The sequence below is a fragment of the Thamnophis elegans genome, chromosome 14 (genome assembly GCF_009769535.1).
Source record: "Thamnophis elegans isolate rThaEle1 chromosome 14, rThaEle1.pri, whole genome shotgun sequence".
In the NCBI taxonomy this organism is placed as follows: domain Eukaryota; kingdom Metazoa; phylum Chordata; class Lepidosauria; order Squamata; family Colubridae; genus Thamnophis; species Thamnophis elegans.
Window position 1 is genome coordinate 10,133,566 of NC_045554.1, and position 21,987 is coordinate 10,155,552.

General features: G+C 43.0%; 1 protein-coding gene across 1 annotated transcript in view; it reads right to left on the minus strand.

Moving 5' to 3' along the window:
- TELO2 (telomere maintenance 2) overlaps window positions 1-21,987 on the minus strand; it is a 35,687-nt gene that overhangs the window by 10,150 nt on the left and 3,550 nt on the right. Inside the window, exons 4-17 of the mRNA XM_032230432.1 lie at window positions 20,381-20,449; window positions 18,036-18,183; window positions 16,438-16,540; window positions 15,768-15,836; window positions 13,884-14,025; window positions 12,918-13,054; window positions 10,909-10,997; window positions 10,364-10,468; window positions 8,819-8,907; window positions 7,638-7,729; window positions 3,870-3,986; window positions 2,664-2,735; window positions 1,228-1,392; window positions 215-306 (exon numbers count right to left, since the gene is read on the minus strand). Of these exons, the coding sequence (XP_032086323.1) occupies window positions 215-306; window positions 1,228-1,392; window positions 2,664-2,735; window positions 3,870-3,986; window positions 7,638-7,729; window positions 8,819-8,907; window positions 10,364-10,468; window positions 10,909-10,997; window positions 12,918-13,054; window positions 13,884-14,025; window positions 15,768-15,836; window positions 16,438-16,540; window positions 18,036-18,183; window positions 20,381-20,449 (1,489 nt within the window). The remainder of the gene's footprint in view (window positions 1-214; window positions 307-1,227; window positions 1,393-2,663; window positions 2,736-3,869; window positions 3,987-7,637; window positions 7,730-8,818; window positions 8,908-10,363; window positions 10,469-10,908; window positions 10,998-12,917; window positions 13,055-13,883; window positions 14,026-15,767; window positions 15,837-16,437; window positions 16,541-18,035; window positions 18,184-20,380; window positions 20,450-21,987) is intronic.

Genomic DNA, 21,987 nt, shown 5'->3' on the forward strand with positions numbered 1-21,987 from the left:
TCTGTAAACCGCTTAGAGAGGGCTGAAAGCCCTATGAAGTGGTATATAAGTCTAACTGCTATTGCTATTGCTAGATACACAGTTCCGGCTCGTGGCCCATTAAAACCAGCTGCAGAACTTCCCTGGCTTGTATGTGATCTGCAACTCATTAAAGCAGCTGCATCCCTAAGAGGAAATCTGATCCGAAAGGACATGAAGATTGAGGCGGCCTCACCTGTCGAAGTTCCGAAGAAGCGGGAAGAAAAAATGCCCAGCAACTGGAGCAAACTGGTTAGGAGTGCCCATCTGTTCTGCTTGGGACCGGCCCTATATCAGACAAAGAATAAGGATTGGATAAGAGGCGAGAAGAGACACCGGCAATAGGGTATCTATCTATCTATCATCTATCTATCTATCTATCATCTATCTATCTATCTATCTATCTATCTATCTATCTATCTATCTATCTATCTATCTATCTATCTATCTATCTATCAGTGTTTTTCAACCACTGTGCCGTGGCACACTAGTGTGCCGTGACATAGTGTAAGGTGTGCCGTGGGAAAAACACTTTATATATAGTCAATATAGGCACAGAGTTAAATTTTTTTAACATTTTCTAATGGTGGTGTGCCTCGTGATTTTTTTCATGAAAAAAGTGTGCCTTTGCACAAAAAAGGTTGAAAAACACTGATCTATCTATCTATCTATCTATCTATCTATCTATCTATCTATCTTTAGATTTTACAACCCCCAGTATGCCCAAATATGGGAGGAAGATCACTACTTCCATTCTCTGTCCTTCAGCTCGTCACAAGAGACCATCCAGACAGAACCCAATATTTTTTTAACTGTTGCCTTTTTGTTACATTTGTTATATTTGTGCTGATAAATAAATAAAGGGAGACTAGTATAGATCTATTTCAAGCTATTTAGCTCTCATCAGCTAGCCATACCCTTACTGGGAATCGAGCCTGTGCTGTATTGCCTCTAAGGCAGATGTGTTAACCATTGAGCCACAGAGCTCGACTCCTTATCAGCCAGCCAGGGTGAAAGGTATCTATTTAGATTTTACAACCCTCGGTATGCCCAAATATGGGAGGAAGATCACTACTTCCATCCTCTGTCCTTCGGCTCATGGATGTGCATGTGTGTGTACCAGCATAACTCATTCACCCTGGGCGGTTGTGGGATGCTTAAGAGATTGCTGAGGTTAAAGGTTAAACTCAATGGATTTTCCTGGCTCACCTTTGCAAACCTTCGGGTTTTGCTTCGGATCCTTTCATCCACCACTTTCTTCCAGTCTGGAGAAGAAGAGCGAGGAGAGATGATTTGGATACTGGGGGTGCTGGCATTTGGTTTTGAGGGAGATGAAGATGGCCGAGACAATTCCTGGGCAGACATGGCCAACACCTGATGGAGAAACCAGAAACCGTATGAAGTGGAAAGATAGCCACAACAAGCATCCTAAAGCTGTCAAGGTTGAATTGAACTGAATTAAACCATCCCCAGCAGGTAACTATCAGCCTCTCCAAAAATTGAGAATTCACCACCCCCATAGGTGGACCATCCCTTTGCTGTACAGATCTTCCCAGTAGAAACTTTAATAAAGGTAAAGGTTCCCCTCGCACATGCATGCTAGTCGTTCCCGACTCTAGGGGGCAGTGCTTATCTGCGTTTCAAAGCTGAAGAGCCAGCGCTGTCCGAAGACGTCTCCGTGGTCAAGTGGCTGGCATGACTCAATGCGAAAGGTGCACGGAACGCTGTTCCCTTCCCACCAAAGATGATTCCTATTTTTCTACTTGCGTTTTTTACGTGCTTTCGAACTGCTAGGTTGGCAGAAGCTGGGTCAAGTAACGGGAGCTCACTCCATTATGCAGTGCTGGGGATTCGAACCGCTGAACTGCCGACCTTTCTGATCGACAAGCTCAGCATCTTAGCCACCAATTTAAAGTACTGTATATACTCGAGTATAAGCCTAGTTTTTCAGCCCACTTTTTGGGCTGAAAAAAGCCGCCTCGGCTTATACTCGAGTCAGTGAAAAATTTGCCCGAAATGGAGGAGAAAAAGGGGCGGGGCCATGCCGCTGGGTGACACTCGTGAATGGCCCAGTGCCCCTGTGAGTTTCCCCTCCCTCTGTGTCAGTTTGCCACGCAGCGCGCACCGCACCATCCCCCCTCCTCACGTTCTAATGTAATGCAGGGCTGTCTTACGATTCCCCTTCCTCCCCCTCCTGCCGCTCTGCAACGATGTCCCACCTCCTCCTTGTTATGGCAAGCAGCCACATAGCGATGTCCCACCTCCTCTGGTACAGTGATCCAATGATAGGAATCACTGTGCTGTGTGTCATAGGAGGCGGGACATCGCTCCCGCGGCTGCACGGGACATCATCATCACAGCGGGACATCAGCATCATGAGGTGAGTGAAGTATTTCATTGAATACACCGCTAGTTTACTGTTTTTCTTTTAAATAAATATTCAAAAACATTATTGGTATCTATTTTTATTTTTGAAATTTACCGGTAGCTGCTGCATTTCCCACCCTAGGCTTATACTCGAGTCAATAACTTTTCCAGTTTTTTGTGGTAAAATTAGGTGCCTCGGCTTATATTCGGGTCGGCCTATACTCGAGTATATACGGTAACTGCAACTTAAATAGTTTCTGAAAGTGGGAGTCACCTACATCCAGGATGTCCATCCGTTGACACAGACTGTAATTCAGGGAGTAAAATTCTGAAGTTAGGTATTTGGCCACCTGGAAAACAAGGAGACAAAACATTTCTTCAGGTGTTTTTCATATACTTCTGCTGTTTTCAATTCTCCCTTTATTTATTTTCATGAGTGTTGTGGCCTGCCAATGAAGCTGGCAGCAGATTCGCACAGTGAGGAGGTTGGGGAGGAACATGGGCCAGTCCTGGAGTCTGGGGAAGGCTCCGATGAGGGCTCTGCATCGGAGGTAGAGAGGGGGCCAGGGCCATCTGACAGTTATCAGCTGCCTTCAGAGTCAGACATCAGTGAGGCAGAGGAACAGCTGGAGCCTGTTCCCAGTGTGTGCATGTGCAGAATTGCCAGATGAAGGGAACAGCTAAAGAACAGGGGTTCGAACCACCAAACTGCCCACCTTTCTGATCGACAAGCTCAGCGTCTTATCCACTGAGCCCTTATTAGAAACTTGGGCTCGACTTGGAAATAAGGCCACAGGTGGATTGTAAATGGCCCCTCTCAGAGGAAATAAAAGAGGAGCAAATGAGGAGTGGGCTTTTGCAGAAAACAATTCCTTCGTCCCTTTGTTTCAGGAGTGTGAAGATCTGTCCGTGAATCCCAGAGACTCTGTGCCCAGTCTTTCCTTGCATAGCACCTCATTTGGAAAACATTTACATGGCAGCTTTCCAAGATAGATAAGGTCTGTGTTCATAAATACTGTACACCTTTGAAAGACTGTTTGCCAGGCCTTTGCTGACGGTGAAGGAGAGGAATCCACATTTGTTTAATAAAAGGGGTTTTGTCGGGACCAGGACTCTGTCTCCTGCTTTTAGGGGGAGTCTAGGTCATAACAATAAGCGACAAAGTAGGTACAAAAGACAGGGCAAAGAACTCCAGTAGCAACTGTAAAGATCCTTTATGTCTTAGATCTTCCTTGCTCCTTCCTAGAAAGACTCATGAGCTCTGCCCTTCTAGCACTGACTTTCTACTGCTCTGGAGTATAGGAAGAGGAACCTTCTACCCCTCCAGATGTTGAACTGACCTTCCTTGTGTGAAGTAAGCTAGCTGAGTTTTCCACAACCCCCATGGAAAGCCAAGAATTCTCCACCCTTTCTCCCAGCTTCTTATCTAACCTCACTGCAAGGTTGCAAATCCTTTCACCCAAACGGTCAACCCAAGGACTTACTCGGACGGGGTCTGCGACGGTAACGGCCACCAAAGCACCTTGCCGAAGCCCCGCAAAGCTTTCAATGTAGCTCCTCTCTTCCAAGTGGAGCAAGACTTTTGCCAGTTCCACGCTCATCTGTGCAAAAGGAACACAATCCTGAATTTACCATGGAAATCGCCCTACACGTTCAGTTTAATTCAGGATAAATTCATAAGCCTGAATTGGCGGTAGCCATGATGGGAGAACCTCTGGCATGGGTGCCAGAGGTGGCATGCAGAGTCCTCTCTGTGGGCGCACACTCCGTCGCCAGCTGCTCTTCGTGGGCGCTGGAGCACCAGAAAATGCTCCCAAAAAATAGGTCATTTTTCGGTCCGTTTTCGGGCTGTTTCCCAGGCCATTTGGGGGGCATTTTCAGGCTGTTTTGTGTGCTGTTTTCAGGCCGAAAATGGCCTGAAAATGCCGCCCCTCCAAAAGGCCAAAAACAGGGGCTTCCTGGGAGGAGCCTGCTGGTGGTGGCAGCAAAAAAATCAGCTGCCTCCGAATTCCTGGCTACGTACCTGTTTAGAGGATCTTCCATCTGACGTCTTATCAGGTTTTCTTATCCTTCAGGCAAGAAGGAAAGAAGAAATTGTTTTGCTCGCAAATGCTCTTCGATTTTTGCAGCTTTTGTGCTTGCAGGGAAAGGGGGGCTAGCCCAAGGCAGAACGGCTGTCCGTGCTGGGAATTTCAAACTGCCTTGTGCAGGACAAAGTAGGTCTCCCCCACTCAGTTCAAAGTTTTGTTTGATTTAATCTTATCACGAGCTGAATCCCTTTCCGTGGACAATAATTGTTTATCAACATTTTAGCTTCTTTTCTTTTTCTCCTCCGAAAAATTATTTACTTAGAGGCTTTTAAAATGGCGCCGAGCGGGCTGGTTTCTCCGGTAATAATGAACACTTTTTGTTAATTCTCACAAGAATTCACAAGAATTCAAAACAAAAGAGATTGCTTATCATATGTTTTGGTTTCACAATAGGCCAGCAGAAGCTTTTTAATTAGTTTCATTTCTACAAGAATTTTACTCCTTCATTAACTTTGCTTATCTGGAAGTTAAATGGTGATGAATCTGCTGAATGGTCTTGTTACAATGTTTACTCACTGAAAGTTTTGCCAAGCCTTAAACTTCAAAATAAAAGGGGAACTCAGCCTCTTTACTTAAAGCTGCATATTCAGGCAATAGAGTTTTATTAACTGCAGGCAGATAAATTTTGAAATGGCTTCAAAACCAAATATTAACTTGAAGTTGTAAATTTTTTTCTTATTACTATTCAAAAAACCAGCTTCAATTTTGTAAAAGGCTTTCTTATCCAGCTGCGTTACAAGATGGCGATTTTATAGCTTCTGCGTTTGATATATGACACACTCAATCAGCTCTATTCTCCTGAAGACTTCTCCTTATTAACTGTTAAAAGTCTATAAATAGTATCCCATTTAAAACCGAGGGGAGCAGAGACTTTGTTTGTTTGCTTGTTTGTTTGTGCGTTTTTTATAATGGCTCCCAAATCGAAGCAGTCTAAGCGTTTCCTTAATAATACATCTCAAGAAATTGTTACAAAATCGCTGCCCTTGCCTCCCACGCCCTCTACTGGAGATCTCTTAACGCAAGAATTTCTTTTTGAAACCCTTAAAGAGTTCAGACAGGAAATTAAACAACTTTTATCGGACTTATATGATAAACTGGACGCCAAGATTGCTCAAACAAGGGAAGATATGATCAGAGTTATGACTGTTATGACAGACTATGTTTCTGAAATGGAGGACAAATTGGAACTTTTGGAAAAAGCTAATTCTAATTTGACATCTAAAATTCAAATGTTACAACAGGAAGTTGAAAATGCTCAAAAACAACACGTTATGATAAATTACAATAAGACTGCGTTTGCAATAAGAGTCAGAGGATTGCGTGAAAAGGAACAGGAGAATTTGAAACAGACCTTTTTTGAGGCTTTCAGACGTTCGGTGGGAAGTCCGGGATTTAACTTTGATTGGCAGATTTCAAAAAATTTATCGCCAGAACTCGTGTGTAGCAAAACAACGACAGCTTCCGAGGGACATAATTATATATTTCACCACAAGAGAATCCAGAAATGCGATAATACAGAAGTTCTACAATAACAGGCTGCGAATCGATGGACAGGACTTGATTGTTTTTAAAGAAATACCATCTCAAATATTAAGAGCAAGGAGAGACTACACTTTCTTAACTGAAAAACTCAGGGATTCTCAGATACAATATAAATGGGAAGTGCCATCTGGTATCACAGTCACATTTGAGAACCAAAAATATCGTCTCAATTCTGTTTGCGAAGCCCGAGATTTTTACTACAAAACTCTGAAGGCGGGACTTCCTGATTCACCCGGACTTGGAGAAAGACAAGGAGAAGAAGAAGATAAGCAGCGGGACACGTGGCTACAAGGCGGAGGGTGTTGCTTTCCCCTTCCGGGAGGGCAGAAGAGTAAAGAATAAAGATCCAGCTATGCCTTTAAAATACTTCTTAAATTTTTAATTTGAATAAAATTTCAGGACTCCTGTCTGGTATAAAATGACAAAGCTGTATACCGATGAAGAGATATTGAGACTGAAAGAAGCGGTGCTGAATTTGGACATATATTGTATGGGACTTATATAAGACTTGTTTGAATCTTAATTTAAACTGCGCATGATCTATTCTTTGGGGCGAGGAGAGCGGAGATCGTAGTTTTCTTGGATTGTGGTTTGGGATGAATGGAGTCGGGTGGCGTGGGGTAGATGGAAGGGTAGTGAAAGTTCAATTAGATTACCTTGATCCAGAATGTAAGCTGATTTTTGTATAAATTGTTATTTGAATACAAGGTTAAGAAAGATTATCTGGAGAGTCTACACGAGGGTGGAGTAAATATGAGAGGAGCAATGGATGAGGATAAAATATATATGCGGACACGGGTAAAGGCAGGATGGGAGGTATAGAATTTATATGCGGAAGCAGGTAAAGACATTGTTTAAGATTTTAAAAATAATGAGAAGCTGAGTTTAATGTTAGAGAGTATATTGACTTCTCTTTCTTGGGGGGGGGTTTCCCCCCCTTTTTTTCTTTTTATTATTCTTTTCTTTTTTGTTCTTTATTTTTTTTTATTTTTTATTATTTTGTAACTTCTAATCTATTTGGTTTCAATATACTCCAGACTTTGCTTGATAAAGAACGATGCCGGGAATGGGACCTGGGAAGTCGGAAGGGGGTCAGGGAGGGGGGTTCAGGGGGTGGGTGGGTGGGAGGGTGGAAATATAGACTCAATTTTCAGAACAATGAATGCACTTGGATACTGTTGCTTTTTTTTCTTTTTTTTTCTTTTCTTCTTTCTTTTCCTTTTATTTTTCTTTTGTTTTAGTACAAAACAAATAGACCAATGAATACTAGAAATACACCGAAGCGAGGTGTAGAGGGAAAGAAGAGGGGGGAATTAAGAGGGAGTGAGAAGGGAATGTAAGGAGGGTGAGATGGTGGGAAGGGGAGAAAGGAATGGCTGAGGGGGAGGGGAAGTAGAAGAGGGGATTGTTGGAAGGGAGAAATGAAAGTTGGAGGGGTAGAAGGAAGGGTGTATGTAGGATAGAAGTGTTATGAATTGTTTATTGCTTCTTTTTTTTTTAACTGCACAGTATTTAAGTGATTGTATAAAGGAAAATGAAAATGTAATAAAAGAATCTTTGATCAAAAGGCCAAAAACAGGCATCCGAACTGTGATGCAAAGAGGTGTGAATTGCATTTACCTCTTGAGCAGTAGCTGTGTCCCTTCGGATCAGAGTTTCCAGGACGCCCAAAGCGGCTTCGTATTTTTCAACATCTTCCGGTCCGGTCAGGACTGAAGAAACAGAAAAAGGCCATGTGAAAAACGCAGAGGAGGCTACGAGGACAATTGGCTGTGTCAAATTCCAGACTAATAGCAATAGAAAGAGCCCTTAAGACTTATATACCGCTTTCCAGCCCTCTATAAGTGATTTACAGAGTAAACGTATTGCCCCCAACAATTTGGGTCCTCATTTTACCCACCTCGGAAGGATGGAAGGCTGAGTCAACCTTGAGCCTGGTGAGATTCGAACTGCTGAATTGCAGTCAGCCGGCAATCAGCAGAAAGTAGCCTGCAGTACTGCATTCTGACCACTGTGCCACCGCGGCGGCTCACAACTAAGAAAAGGAATGGCTTATTTCTCAGAAGGAACTTCCTACTGTCCTTACAGGATGGTTGCAACACAGAGTTTGCCCTCCAGCTTTCAATTTAAGTACCATCAAAAAAGGATTAGCAAAGAGAACGTAGAAAGGGTCTTTTGTTTGTAACTGCCAAGGACTTATGATGACCAATTACACTGCCAAATGGAACCAGGTAGTTTCCAATATAGCGTATTGCCACCTGCGCGCACCCCGTTTTCAGGCTCCACACGTCCTGTTTTTGGCCTCCATGCGCACCATTTTCCACCCATTCTGATCCCCGCCACCTGGAATGGGTGGAAAATGGTGCACGCAGAGGTCAAAAACGGGAGCCTGAAAACGGGGTGCGCGCAGGTGGCAATACGCTATGGCAATCCCTGCAGCCTAAAACAGCTGATTGTCAGGAGGCCGATCCAACTGACAATCAGCTGTTTGTGCTAATCAAGCACTGCTGAAGCTGAAACAGGCTGTTTGCTGTTTGCTCCTTGCTCCAAGGAGGCAAATAGCTGGGAGGCAGAGGCAGATTTTTTTTTCTTCTTTTCCTCCCCAAAAGCTAGGTGCGTCTTATACTTCAGAGCGTCTTAAACTCCGAAAAATACGGTACTTTATCCAGGGGATGACAAACCCAGCAAGTTGTAAATCTGAGCCCTGTGACACAGAGAGATCAACAATTCTCATCAGCCAGACGAAAAGAATCCCAAGACACCCCCCCACACACACTTCTGTTTCTTCCTTCTTCTCTTACTTTCAAAACAGTCCCTGATATAGGTGGGAGCTCTGGTTTTCTTCAGCTCTTTATCCTGTGACATGTCGTAAGGGACGAGGTCATCATCGCTGCAAAAGGAATCCGGGAAAAGAAGATTCGTCACAGTGTCTCAATTCATACACACGGCCAGCAACTGTTTTGTCCCTGACTTACAACCACAGTGGAGCCCAACGTCTCTGTGGCTAAACGAGACATTTATTAAGTGAGTTTCTGTCCCATTTTACGAACTTTCTTGCCACCGTTGTTAAGTGAATCCTTGCAGTTATTAAGTTAGGAAGACGGTCGTTAAGCAAATCTGGATTCCCTGTGGATTTGGATTGTCAGAAGGTCGCAAAAGGGGATCACGTGAACTGACATTGCAACCGTCATGAATGTGTCTGAATTTTGAATACATGACGATGGGGATGCTTCAACAGTCGTAAGTGTGAAAAACGGTCATTTATTCAGTGCTGTTGTAACTTTGAACAGTCACTAAATGAACTGTTGTAAATTCAGGACTACCTGTAGAGAAAGCCTGTTGTTTCTTAACAATGGACTTGACTTACAACCATTTGTTTAGTGAGTGTTTGAAGTTACACCAAGACTGAAAAATAAATTGATTGATGGTCAGTTTTCACACAACTGTTGTGCCATCTCCATGGTCAGAGGAACAAAATTCAGGCACTTGGCAACTGGCATGACTTTACGACAGTTGCATTGTCCCGAGGTTGTCTGATCACCAGTTGTGACCTTCCTAGCTGGCCTCCAACTGTTCTGACCGAGGCTTCCCGAGAGCATGAAGCAAACTCCTGGTCCCGACAAAATCCCTTTATTAATTGACTGTGAATTCTGCTCATTCACATCCAGCAAAGTCTTTCAAGGGAGGATTTATAGTCACAGACCTTATCTGGCTTGGAGAGCTGCCAAGCCAATATCTGCACAACTTGGCAAGGAGCCTCGGAGAGTCACGAACCAATTAAGCAAACTAATTGTCTCCTGCAAACTCCACTCCTCTTTCGCTCCTCTTTTATTTCCTTTGGGAGGGGCCATTCATTGTCCCCCTGTGGCCTTACTCTAAAGTCAACCCTTGTTCCTTAGCTGTTCCCTTCGTCTGGCAACTCTGTGCATACGCATACTGGGAACAGGCTCCAGCTGTTCTTCTGCCCCACTGATGTCTGTCTCTGAAGGCAGCCGATAACTGGCACATGGCCCTGGCCCCCTCTCTGCCTCCGACACAGACCCCTCATCAGAGCCTTCCCCAGACTCCAGGACTGGCCCAGGTTCCTCCCCAACCTCCTCACTGTCCAAACCTGCTGCCAGCTCCGCTGGCCACTGATGGGCCACAACACCAACAAGCCAAGTCAACAAGGGAAGCCAGATTTGCTTAATGGCATCGTTCATTTAACTGCAGCCATGATTTGCTTAACAACAGTGCAGAAAAGATTGTAAAATATGACATAACTCATTTCCTTGCTTAGCAATGGAAATTTCGGCTTCAATTGTGGCCGTACCTTTGAGGACTGCCTGTGCCATTCTTTAGCTTACCTATCAAGCTCTGAATCAACTCCCTTTTCTTCAGAGGCATCCAGGTCTGGTGGTGTCGCATTGGACTGTAGAACCGCACTGGCTGTCACGTTGTGGGTGCTGTCCCTGTAAGAGGAAAAATGGGATTTCAAAATGTTATTCTTTAGGATGACGTTCTTAGCCCACAATTCACTTGACATGGTGGATGATTTCTGGTTATGCTTTTAAGATTTTCAATATGCCATAAGGTCATTCAAGAAACTCAAGACGATTCTGCCCTTGGTTTGACTTTCACAGACATTTCTGGCTCAGCATCTCTACTCCTAAACCTACTAAATTCCTATTGGCTTCCTCTATCATCTGAGCCGTGGTGGCACAGTGGTTAGAGTGGAGCACTGCAGGACACTTCTGCTGACTGCCAGATGAATCAGTGTGTGTCTGAATATATGTGTATGTTTTCTGGATTTGAATTTACGCCACAAATTCGGACATACGGATCAATTTATGCCACAAATTCGGACATATGAATATCACGTGAAACCCCAAAGAATGAAGCTAAACCTTACCCAGGGTTAAGGGGCTCGGGGTCTGGCGTCTCTTCCAGTCTTCGGGTTAGCAAGGATTTCAGTTCTTTAATCTCATCGTCTTCTTCATACTGAAACATTCAACATGTTAACAATTCAAATTTGTTAAAGAGGTTAGTTTTTTGGGGGGAAAGTATCAGCACAAGTCCTAATTCAGTAACCTGGATTCGATGCTTCGTTGCAGAAAATGGCTGTTGAGCATACAGCAGGAAGATTATATAGGCAGTCCTCGACTTACGACCATAACTGAGCCCAATGTTTCTGTTGCTAAGTGAGACGTTTGTTCGGTGAGTTTTGCCCTGTTTTATAATCTTTCTTGTCTCAGTTGTTAAGTGAATCACTGCAGTTGATATGTTAAGTCAACCTGTCTTCCCCATTGACTTTGCTTGTCAGAAAGTCGCAAAAGGAGGGGGGGTCACATGACCTGGAGGCACAGCAACGGTCATAAGTATGAATCAGTGGTCTGAATTTTTTCTTATATAGTTTGTTTTATTTTCCATTTCCATTTTCTTACAGTCACACATATACTGTACAGAACCGGGGCCATATAACATTAAACAATAAACACAGCCATTCCTCTTGTCAATAATACCCCCCAAAATAGAAACCCAATGTACCTCTTCAACCCTCCATACACCCTTTCTTTCGCCCCCCTCCAACTTTCCGCCTTCCCACCATCATTCCTCTCTACCCTACTTCCCCTCCCCCTCTACCATGCCTCTCTCCCAATACACTCCCTCCCTTCCTTCTCACCCTCCCTCCAATCCTCTCTCCCACCCTCTCTACCCCCCTTTCTTCTTTTCCTCTACTCCTCCCTTCGGTGTATTTCTACTATCTATTAATATATTCAGCTTGTCCTATTTTTACACTGGGATTAAAGAGCAACAGTATACAAGTGCAATCGTGTTACAGTGGTCTGAATTTTGATTGCATGATCATGGGGATGCGCCAAAGGTCGTAAATGTGAAAAACGCTCATAAGTCACTTTTTTTCAGTGAGGTCGTAACTTTGAACAGTCACTACATGAACTGCTGTAAGTCGAGGACTACCTATAGTTAACAGAAACAGGGATCCACTCCTTTCTGGTAAGAAAGCTCCCTGAGATTTTGCAACCCACCGCCATTCTGACACTACCAACCTTAGTGATCAAAATGGGGATCATTTTGTCATCAAAAAATTTTCAGCCATCAATAAACTGACTATTCCTAAAGTACAGTTTTGAAAGAAGCCACAGTTATTGTTGTGGCCCGCCAGAAGAACTGGCAGCAGATTCGGAGAGTGAGGAGGTTGGGGAGGAACCTGGGCCAGTCCTGGAGTCTGCGGAAGGCTCTGATGAGCGGCTCTGTGTCGGAGGCAGAGAGGGGGCCAGGGCCGTATGCCAGTTATTAGCTGCCTTCAGAGTCAGACATCAGTGAGCGAAAGGGGAGTGGAGTTTGCAGGAGACAGTTCATTCCTGCATTCTTGCCAAGTATCGCGGCATCTGAAAAATCTCAGCCTGGCTACTCTCCAAACCTCATAAAGGTTGGTAATTGTGAACTATCTTGAAAGACTGTGGGAGAGGAAAGTATTTTCTGGAGAGGAATTCACTGTAAATTAAATAAAAGGGGTTTATCGGGACGAGGGCTCGGCTTCGTGCTACTGGGGAAGCCTAGGTCAGAACAGTTACGATCAAGGTATCTCGCCTGCAGCAGTCTGATTCCGGCTTAACCTAATCAATTAGTTTCCCAAGTTCAGATACAATAGGAAAATGGCATTGCTTAAAAGTGGAAGCCAAGTTTTCTCCTGTAATGATTTTGCTCAAGAGACAGCGCCCATCCTGAGGCTCACAGCTGACTCATGGCTTCACAGGGCCTCCAACCCAGCCAGAAATCTCTCAACAAAGATCAAGAAGCAGAGGGAAGAAAGTGCTTTCCTTCCACACATTTAAGTGGGGTTTCTTTGTGCTGTTTTTGCAACAAAATCACAACAGAGAAATCACTCTAACCGCTTGCCTGAAACACCAAGGCGGGCCCTTCCGGCGTTATCTTGGCGCTGACACCTTCTGCTACGACCATGCCCAACCGGCGGATCCGGGGCAAATTACTGTCCAGGTGGCATTTCATTCCCTCCATCAGGATGGTAAGGAGCTCTAGAAAGGCAAGCCAGAAGAGGTGGAGTTCAGGCCAGATCAACATATCCATAAAACGTCTTGAGTGCAACTTTCAGCACTTCCTACCAAGTGCTCACTTTATGGAGCTTTTCTCCCAACCATTCTCTGGTTCCTCCCACTTATATTTTGGCTAAAGACATTTGGGGAGGGAAGAAGGGAGGGATTGAGAAGGATGGGCTGCCAATGGCTCTAAGTGTTGTGGCCCGCCTGAGGAGCAAGCAGCAAATTGGGACATTGAGGAGGTTGGGGAGGAACATGGAGTCTGGGGAAGGCTCTGATGAGGGCTCTGTGTCGGAGGCAGAGAGGGGGCCAGAGCCGTATGCCAGTTATCAGCTGCCTTCTGAATCGGACATCAGTGAGGCAGACAAACAGCTGGAGCCTGTTCCCAGTGTGCGCATGCAGAGTTGCAAGACGAAGGGAAGAATTAAAGAACAGGGGTTGACTTGGGAGTAAGGCCACAGGTGGACGATGAATGGCCCCTCCCAGAGGAAAGAAAAGAGGAGTGGAGTTTGCAGAAGACAATTAGTTCACTTAATTGGTTGGTGACTCTCTGAGACTCCTTGCCAAGTTTTGCAGATATCGGCCTGGCAGCTCTCCAAGCAAGATAAGGTCTGTGACTGTAAATCCTCCCTTGAAAGACTTCGCTGGATGTGAATGAGCAGAATTTACAGTCAACTAATAAAAGGAGTTTTTGTTGGGACAAGGAATTTGCTCCATGCTCTTGGGAAGCCTCAGTCAGAACATTAATAAGGAAAGGAGCCAATTCTGCCCTCATCCTTTCTCCAAAGTCCTCTTCTGCCTCTTTTACCTTGTCGGCTGGTTGAGAGATCCTCTTCTTCCAGGTGAGAGAGACAGAGAAGGATGGCCTTGCTGATGTACAGCTGTTGCTCGGCTGGGGCATGTTTCACAGCACTGCTGCTACTCCAGGTCTCCAGCAGCTCTCTTAGAATCTGCATCAGAAGCTCAGCATCAGGACCGAGTGGCTTTCGGCTCTGTCCCATCCCATCCCATCCCTTTGGGTCCGAAGGAAGAGAGGCAGGCAGGTTTCCTGCTGAAGATGCTAGACTGGCACCAGGGGGATCCCAAATTCAAGTCCACCTTGATCTACTTTGGGTCACTCCTGATCTGTCAACACACCCTACCTTACAGGGCAGTTCTTTTCAGTAATACTTTTTAAAAAAATTTTTAATATAATCATTCCAACTTCAGGTAAACAGTCTGTTGTCTGGATACAAATATCGTTGTTAAACAATAATCAAAATTACAACATCCTTCATTAAATTAATATTGTTTCTGCAATCTTTATAACACTCCACATATTAATTCTACAATATTAACATAATAATATTCAACATACTAGTCATAATAGTTACTTATCTCTTTCAACATATCTTCTTTATTTTGTTTCTCTATTTCTAACTTCCATTTTTATTATTTAGCCATTGGTAAAATAGATCCCATACCATACAGCATTCAGTTTGCTCTTTCTCCTTAATTGCCAGCGTTAATCTATTCATTTCCGCACATTCTAATATTTTCCTAATCACATTCTCATCTGTAAGTATTTCTTCACTCTTCCAATTTTGTGCAAATACAATTCTAGCAGCAGTTAATATATGGATAACTAAATATGCATTTTCCTTACTGTATTTTCTGGGTAGAATCCCCAATAGAAATATTTCTGGTTTTAAATTAAATCTGTTGTTTTGTCATTTTTCCCAACCACGTATATGTTTTTGTCCAGTATCTTTTTTGCTTTTGAACAGATCCACCACATATTTCACAGGGCCGTTTTTACAGGGCAAGGAGTGATCTATCCATTTATAGAAATGTATATAGATGTAAGAAGGGGAAGCGCCTTGAAAAGCCACCATAGTGAAGCAGTAAAGGGACTGGCCCAAGAGCAGGAGTCTGCAACTTGCGGCTCCGGAGCCACATGTGGCTCTTTCATCCCTCTGCTGCGGCTCTCTGTCGCTCAAAATATGCGTCACAACCGCTAATGTTCGATACCCGCTGGCACCTGATTTATTTATTTATCGACCCATCTTTTTTTTTCTGAATTCCAAATGTTTGTGTTGCATGCAACAAAAAATTGTTTTCTCTGTAGCAATTAATTGATTTCATAAATGTAACACACTATAGTTTTTTTATGCATAGCATAAAGGTATAATATATATAGCGTTATCTTCCTTTTGGATGTCAAAAGGGTTTTGTGGCTCCTGGTGTTTTCTTTTCTGTGGGAGAGGTGTCCAAATGGCTCTTTTGAGTGTTTTAAGGTGACCAAGAGTAACGAGACTCAGGTTCGAATCCAGAATCAGCCACACAAGCTCCCAGAGCAACTTTGGATCGCTTCCTCCCTCTCAACCCAACCTGCTCAAGAAGGTGGTTGTTGCAGGAAAAAAAAATAATAATAAGAGGAAGAGTCATCCTTTTAAACAACCAACTTCTTTTACCCTTTTCTTTATCGATGTATTGAGCCGTGCGAATCCAAAGCATCTTCTGGCCAGATTGAGACCATTTGACTCTGGAATTAACTCCGGCGCCAGTTCTGATGCTGCCTCCCATCTGCCTCTCTCAAGGAGAGAGAAGCATCACCTGCAGACCATGAAGCGACCACAAGGATGGCTTCCTCCGACCCTCCCCCGTATTTAGGCCCACCATTTAAATCCCTTCCATTAAATACACTGCTTACTTTGGTCAGTAGTGAACGGCGTGTGGTGTCCAGGGCAAGGTAGCCGATTAGAGTCTGCAGCACTTTGGTCTGGAATCAAATCGGAGAGTTTAGACACCGAAAACCCCCAGAAACCATCATCCCAAGAAGCACTTGCTAGCCGGGTTGAAGGTGCACATGTAGTCCTCGACTTGCCACACATTTAGTGAAAGTCAAAGTGGCATTGAAAAAGTGATTTATGACCTTACATACTTACAACTGTCACAACGTCCCCATGGCCATGTGGTCAAACTTTGGCTGCTTGGCAACAGGCATGCAGCGTTCCGTGAACCTTCGGTATTGTGTCACGCCAGCCACATGACCACGGAGTCGTCTTCGGACAGCACTGGCTCTCCGGCTTTGAAACGGAGATGAGCACCGCCCCCTAGAGTCGGGAACGACTATCACATATGTGCGAGGGGAACCTTTACCTTTACCTTAAGATCCCAATCTTTTCCAAAGTGGGTAACTCCAGTCCACCTCACTGACCTCTTTCATTCCCCTACTGCAGTGGTTCCCAAACTTGGCAACTTTAAGACTTGTGGACTTCAACTCCCAGAATTCTCCAGCCGGCTGGAGAATTCTGGGAGTTGAAGTCCACAAGTCTTAAAGTTGCCAAGTTTGGGAACCACTGTCCTACTGTGATACTCACTGGGAAGCTGTACTGAAGCAGCAACAGTTTCTGCGTCATCACAAACTGGGCCTTCTTGTTTTTCACCACCAAATTCCCCAGCAACCGCGACAACACTGTGGGCCTAGTAAGGCAGACAAACACAATTACAGTGATCACATTCGGTTATGTTAATACTGGCATGTTTTTAGTCATTGCTGATTTCTGTGCTTCGCCAATCAAGAAAATGTTTTAGAAAGTGAACAGTACCGTTAAGAACATAAAACATACCCGAAGGATTGGAAAACGATCGACATAATCCATCTCCCATAAGACAGGTTACTATTTTTCTACAGTGCAGATTTCAATGTGAAGCTGTAAGATGGTTGGGGTTTTCCTTAGTATATTTTGTGAGCCGAGGCACACATGACCAGCAACCAGGAGAACTGAAGAGCAGTTAAAACTCTTCTCTGTTGTATTGAAAACTAGTAGTATTTGAAACTAAGCCATTAGATCTTAGAGCAGCTGATTTTTATCCCACCTTTATTGCTTTATAATTAACTCAAGGAAATGAACACACCTAAAACTCCCTCCTCCACCTATTTTCCACAATATGGAAACCTTGGAAGGTGAGTTGGACTGACAAGCCCAAAGTCACTAAGATGGCATTTAAAGCGAGACTAGAACTCAGTCTCCTGGTTTGTAAGCCAGCACCTTCACCATTACATCAAACTGGCTTTCAGACACAGTATTGCCCCACGATTAACAGAGTTGGAAGGGACCCTTGTAGGTCATCTAGTCCAACCCCATGCCCAAACAGGAGACCATACATCATTTCTGACAGATGGCAGTCCTGCCTCTTCTTAAAAGCCTCCAGGGATGAAGCTCCCACAACTTCTGATGGCAAGCTGTTCCATGGGTTGATTGTTCTCACTGTCAGAAAAGTCCTCCTTATTTCTAGGTTGAATCTCTCCTTGATCAGTTTCCATCCATTATTCCTGGTCTGGCCTTCGGGTGCTTTGGAGAATAGCTTGACCCCCTCCTCTCTGTGGTCCCTCAAATATTGGAAGACTGCTATCCTGTCTCCCTTGGTCCTTCTCTCCACTAGACTAGCCATGCCCAGTTCCTGCAACCATTCGTCATATGTTTTAATCTCCAGTCCCCTAATCAGCTTTGTTGTCCCATAATCATCTAGTCCAATCCCCCACCCAAGCAGGAAACTCTACACCATTTCTGACAGATGGGCAGTCCTGTCTCTTCTTGAAAGCCTCCAGGGATGAAGCTCAGGCAACTTCTGAAAGCAACTTCTGTTCCATGGGTTGATTGCTCCCACTGTCAGAAAATTCCTCCTTATTTCCAGGTTGAATCTCTCCTTGATCAGTTTCCATCCATTATTCCTTGCCTGGCCTTTGGGTGCCTTGGAGAATAGCTTGACCCCCTCCTCTCTGTGGCAGCCCCTCAAATATTGGAGCACTGCTATCCTGTCTCCCCTGGTCCTTCTCTTCACTAGACTAGCATTCATCTTAACTTCCAGCAGAAGGGTCTCTTGATGGCGGCTGGATGCAGGTGTTGCCACAACAAGTAAAAGGCAAAAGGTTCATGGGTCATAGCACCAACCTTCTTCTCCCAGTAACTCTTACCCTGGGACTGCCTGGACCACGCCACAGACCACTGCTTCCATCCAGCGATCGGGCACGCTCTCAAACAGTCGCCAACAGATTCTCTGCCAGATACAATCAGACTGAGAGCGAATGGTTAGGTGAGGCACCAACACACCCAAGATTTCCTCTGTGGGAAGAAACAGCAAGACCGTACACTTTTGAGATTGGAAAAAGCAACACGGAGCTACCGTTCCCCCCCTCACAAAATAAAACAGGGTCTTATTTTCTTTTGATCCCCAAAATAAGCGCTTGGCTTTATTTTCAGTGAGGCCTTATTATTTTTGAGGAGCAGGTGGCCGGTGGATCAGCTGATCCAGAGAGGGCCAGAAGTTCTGTCTCTGTTTTTGGCACATTCTCGGCAGCCCTAGTGTCAAGAAGAGGTGTGGGAGCGGGAGTTTGTGGGAGCGGCATCCATGAGGCCATTCCGCGTGGAATGGCAGGTGCATGCGGGGGCGAATGGGGCATAATACCCCCATCCCAGGAAATGGTGGGGACCGGCTGCGCATGTGTTCAAATATTTTTGGGAGAGGGCTTATTTTCAGGGGAGGGCTCATTTTAGCGCATGCACTCAAAAGCCCGACTGGGCTTATTATGGAGGGAGGTCATATTTTCGGGGAAACAAAAGTAATAGAACAAGCTGTCTTCGCTCTTTTTCAGAGGTAGGTTTTTTTTAAAAAGTTGTCAAGTCGAAAAACAATGCTTTGATTATTTTTGTTCCCATCCTGTTCGTGTTGGAGGCACTGTTTAAAGCGCTTCTGGGTTAAAAGGATTAGCTAGTGATATCCCTGTTGCCTGGGGATGCCTGTGAGGCCTCCTTTTGCAATTCCGTCAAGGAGCTGGAACGAATGATGGGGGCTCACCCCGCCACGTAGCAGCCCTCAGGTCTAGAATCTGAGCTTGCTAACCTCCATCCCAGCATCCTAAATATATGAGCCATCATGCTCCATGACACATTTTTTTTGGTTCATTAATTTTGTTTTTATTTTTATTTTAGGCACATACATCTAAATACAAAAAAAGAAAGAAGGAAAAAAAGGGGGAAAAAGCACCTAATATTACAGTGCACTCCCACCCCTCGGAGACCATTTCCCCCCCCCTTATATTTCTTCTTCTGTAACAAGTAAAGAATATACAATATATTCCAAGTGTGCCCTTATCCCCACCAAAACAACATATATTCTTGAGTAGGTTTATTCCCTTTGCTTTCCACCAACACTGATTTTATAAAATCCCGCATTTCATTGTAATTGTTTCCTTGGATCATCCCTTTTTTACTGTTGTTAATTTATCATTTGTTGCCATACTCCAAATTCAATTACACCACTCATTTCTTTGAATATCCCAATTTCGTCCCCAATATTTAGCCATTACTAATCTAGCTGCCATCATCAGATTTACAATCAATTTCTTTTTTGTTTCATTTATATCCCTTTTTTTCCAATAGCAACAGTAATGCAATTCTCAGTGACATGTCTAAACTTACAGTCAAGCATGCTATAATTTCTCTAAACAACATGTCTCATATTTTTTGTGCACTATCACAATCCAAACGCATATGTTTGTATGGTCCAACCTCTTACTTGCACCTCCAACAAACATTTGTATATTTACCATCTATTTGATTTAATTTATGGGGTGTTCGGTACCACCTCCATATGACTTTATATCCGTTTTCCTTAACTCTTAACTGATATATTCTTATACACTCTTCTATTCCAAAAGTTTTTCCAATCAGTATCATTTATTCCTCCTAAATCTGGTTCCAAAATTAATTTTAAACCTTTTGCCTGCTCTTCTAATTCAGTTAATATTCTATATATTCTATATATTTTCCAAATTCTTCCTTTACCTATACATTCTTCCTTTATCTTATCAGACCTTATGAGATCTCCATGGCGTTTCTTTCGTGAGCTTCGGTTTCCCTGCAAGCAACGAAACAGAAGCTCACAAAAGAAAAAGATCCTACCTCTTGCTGTGCTGCCTCGCCTTCCGCTGGTCTCTGTTGCGCATGTCCGCGCATGCATGCATCTGCACACATGCACCTTTCCGTTTGGGCATGTTTACGAACACAGTTTGGGCACTCAGTGTCGAAAAGGTTCGCCATCACTGGACTACAAGAAAAAGGCGCACCCTCTCTTTCCTTCTGCTACATATTTATGCTACTTCTTACATTTTGACTTAGTTCAAATCCTCAATCTTAAGCCTGTAACATTTTGAAGAGGAAAAAGAGCTTATGGATTGCAGGTACCTCTTCACTTAAATATTTCATTCAACCTGAGCAGCAGAAAAACAGCAATATGACATGGATAATTAGATATACTCACTTTGTCTGCCATGCACACAGACTTTTCCTAACACTTGAGATACAAAGGAGATGGAACAATCCAAGCCGTCTGGAATACATAAAAAGCACAACAGTGAAGAAATTGGTCAGATCCATTTCTGTCCCGAAAATCCTTCTCTCAATCGATAACTTAGTCTCCTTAAACTTTCTCCAAGCCAGCCAAAACACACTTGATTAGAAAAACAGAAACATTATACAAGACAACCTGTATATATGTACAATATAAAGAAACTGGATGAAAACTGCAAACAGTGATTTGGAAAGGAGGATTAGAAAAGTCTGTTATTAAAGATTATGGATGTTTAGCTAGAATAGGACATAAGGATTCAGTGCTATTGGAGGATTTTAGAAATATCAAATGAAATGCCAATATGTGGTTATGTATTAAATCTTGGTATATTTTATGATGAAGCACGTTTAAACAATCATAGTCAAATAAAAATGGTGGTATAAGGGTAACATGTATAAATATGAGTTAAAATACTATGGCAGAAGATATAAGATTGTTTTGCTATTGGAAAGATACAGGCTGATAGATGGAAGAATATAACTTAAAACTAGTAAAACTTAGAAATTTAGTAATAATAGATATAACTAAATAAATAATTGATAATGATAATAATGTATACAATGTGTAGTATCATGATAAGTAATAATTGGATATGAATATTGAATGGTACCCATGGAAGGAAGATCAGAAATCCTTTTGGATTATATACAAAAGTTAATTAAAAAAAAGAATCAAGCTAGATACAGTTAAGTTTCGATTATTAGGGGTAAAATGTTATGATACAGGATATAGACAAATAAAGGAGGGATAACGATGACAACCTATATACATATACATGAGTATAACATAAGGAAAGTAGATGAAAATTGCCAACAGCGATTTGGAAAGGAGGATTAGAAATGTCTGTTATTAAAGATTATGGATGTTTAGCTAGAATAGGACATAAGGATTCATTGCTATTGGAGGATTTTAGAAATATCAAATGAAATGCCAGTATGTGGTTATGTATTAAATCTTGGTATAATTTATGATGAAGGAAGTTTAAATAATTATAGTCAAACATAAACGGAGGTATAAGAGTAACATGTATAAATATTTGAGTTAAATACTTGAGTTAATATGAATTATGCTTGATGACTATGGAAGAGATGCATGAAAACCTTTTGTAACCAACTGATACACTTTCTACAGTATGTATGGATGGGAATTTTTTATGTTGTTTTTTATGTTTAAAAAAAATGATTGGGAAAAAAAAAGAAACATTATCAAGGTCGGCGATTCTCAACCTTAGCAACTTTTAAGATGTGTGGACTTCAACTCCTAGAATTCTGGTGAGTATGCTGGCTGGGGAATTCTGGGAGTTGAAATCCACATATCTTAAAGTTGCCAAGGTTGAAAAACACTGGTCTAAGTAATGATAGACTGAAGCGCCATTATTTCTTTATGTCTGGGAGACCAAAGTTTGCCCACTTGTAGACTTTGGAGTAAGTTCTATTTTCAATCACAGCATATAGAAAGAACTGTTTATATGAATTCTCTTAGAAGAAAACACCTTATCATTTAAAAAATCTTTTTCT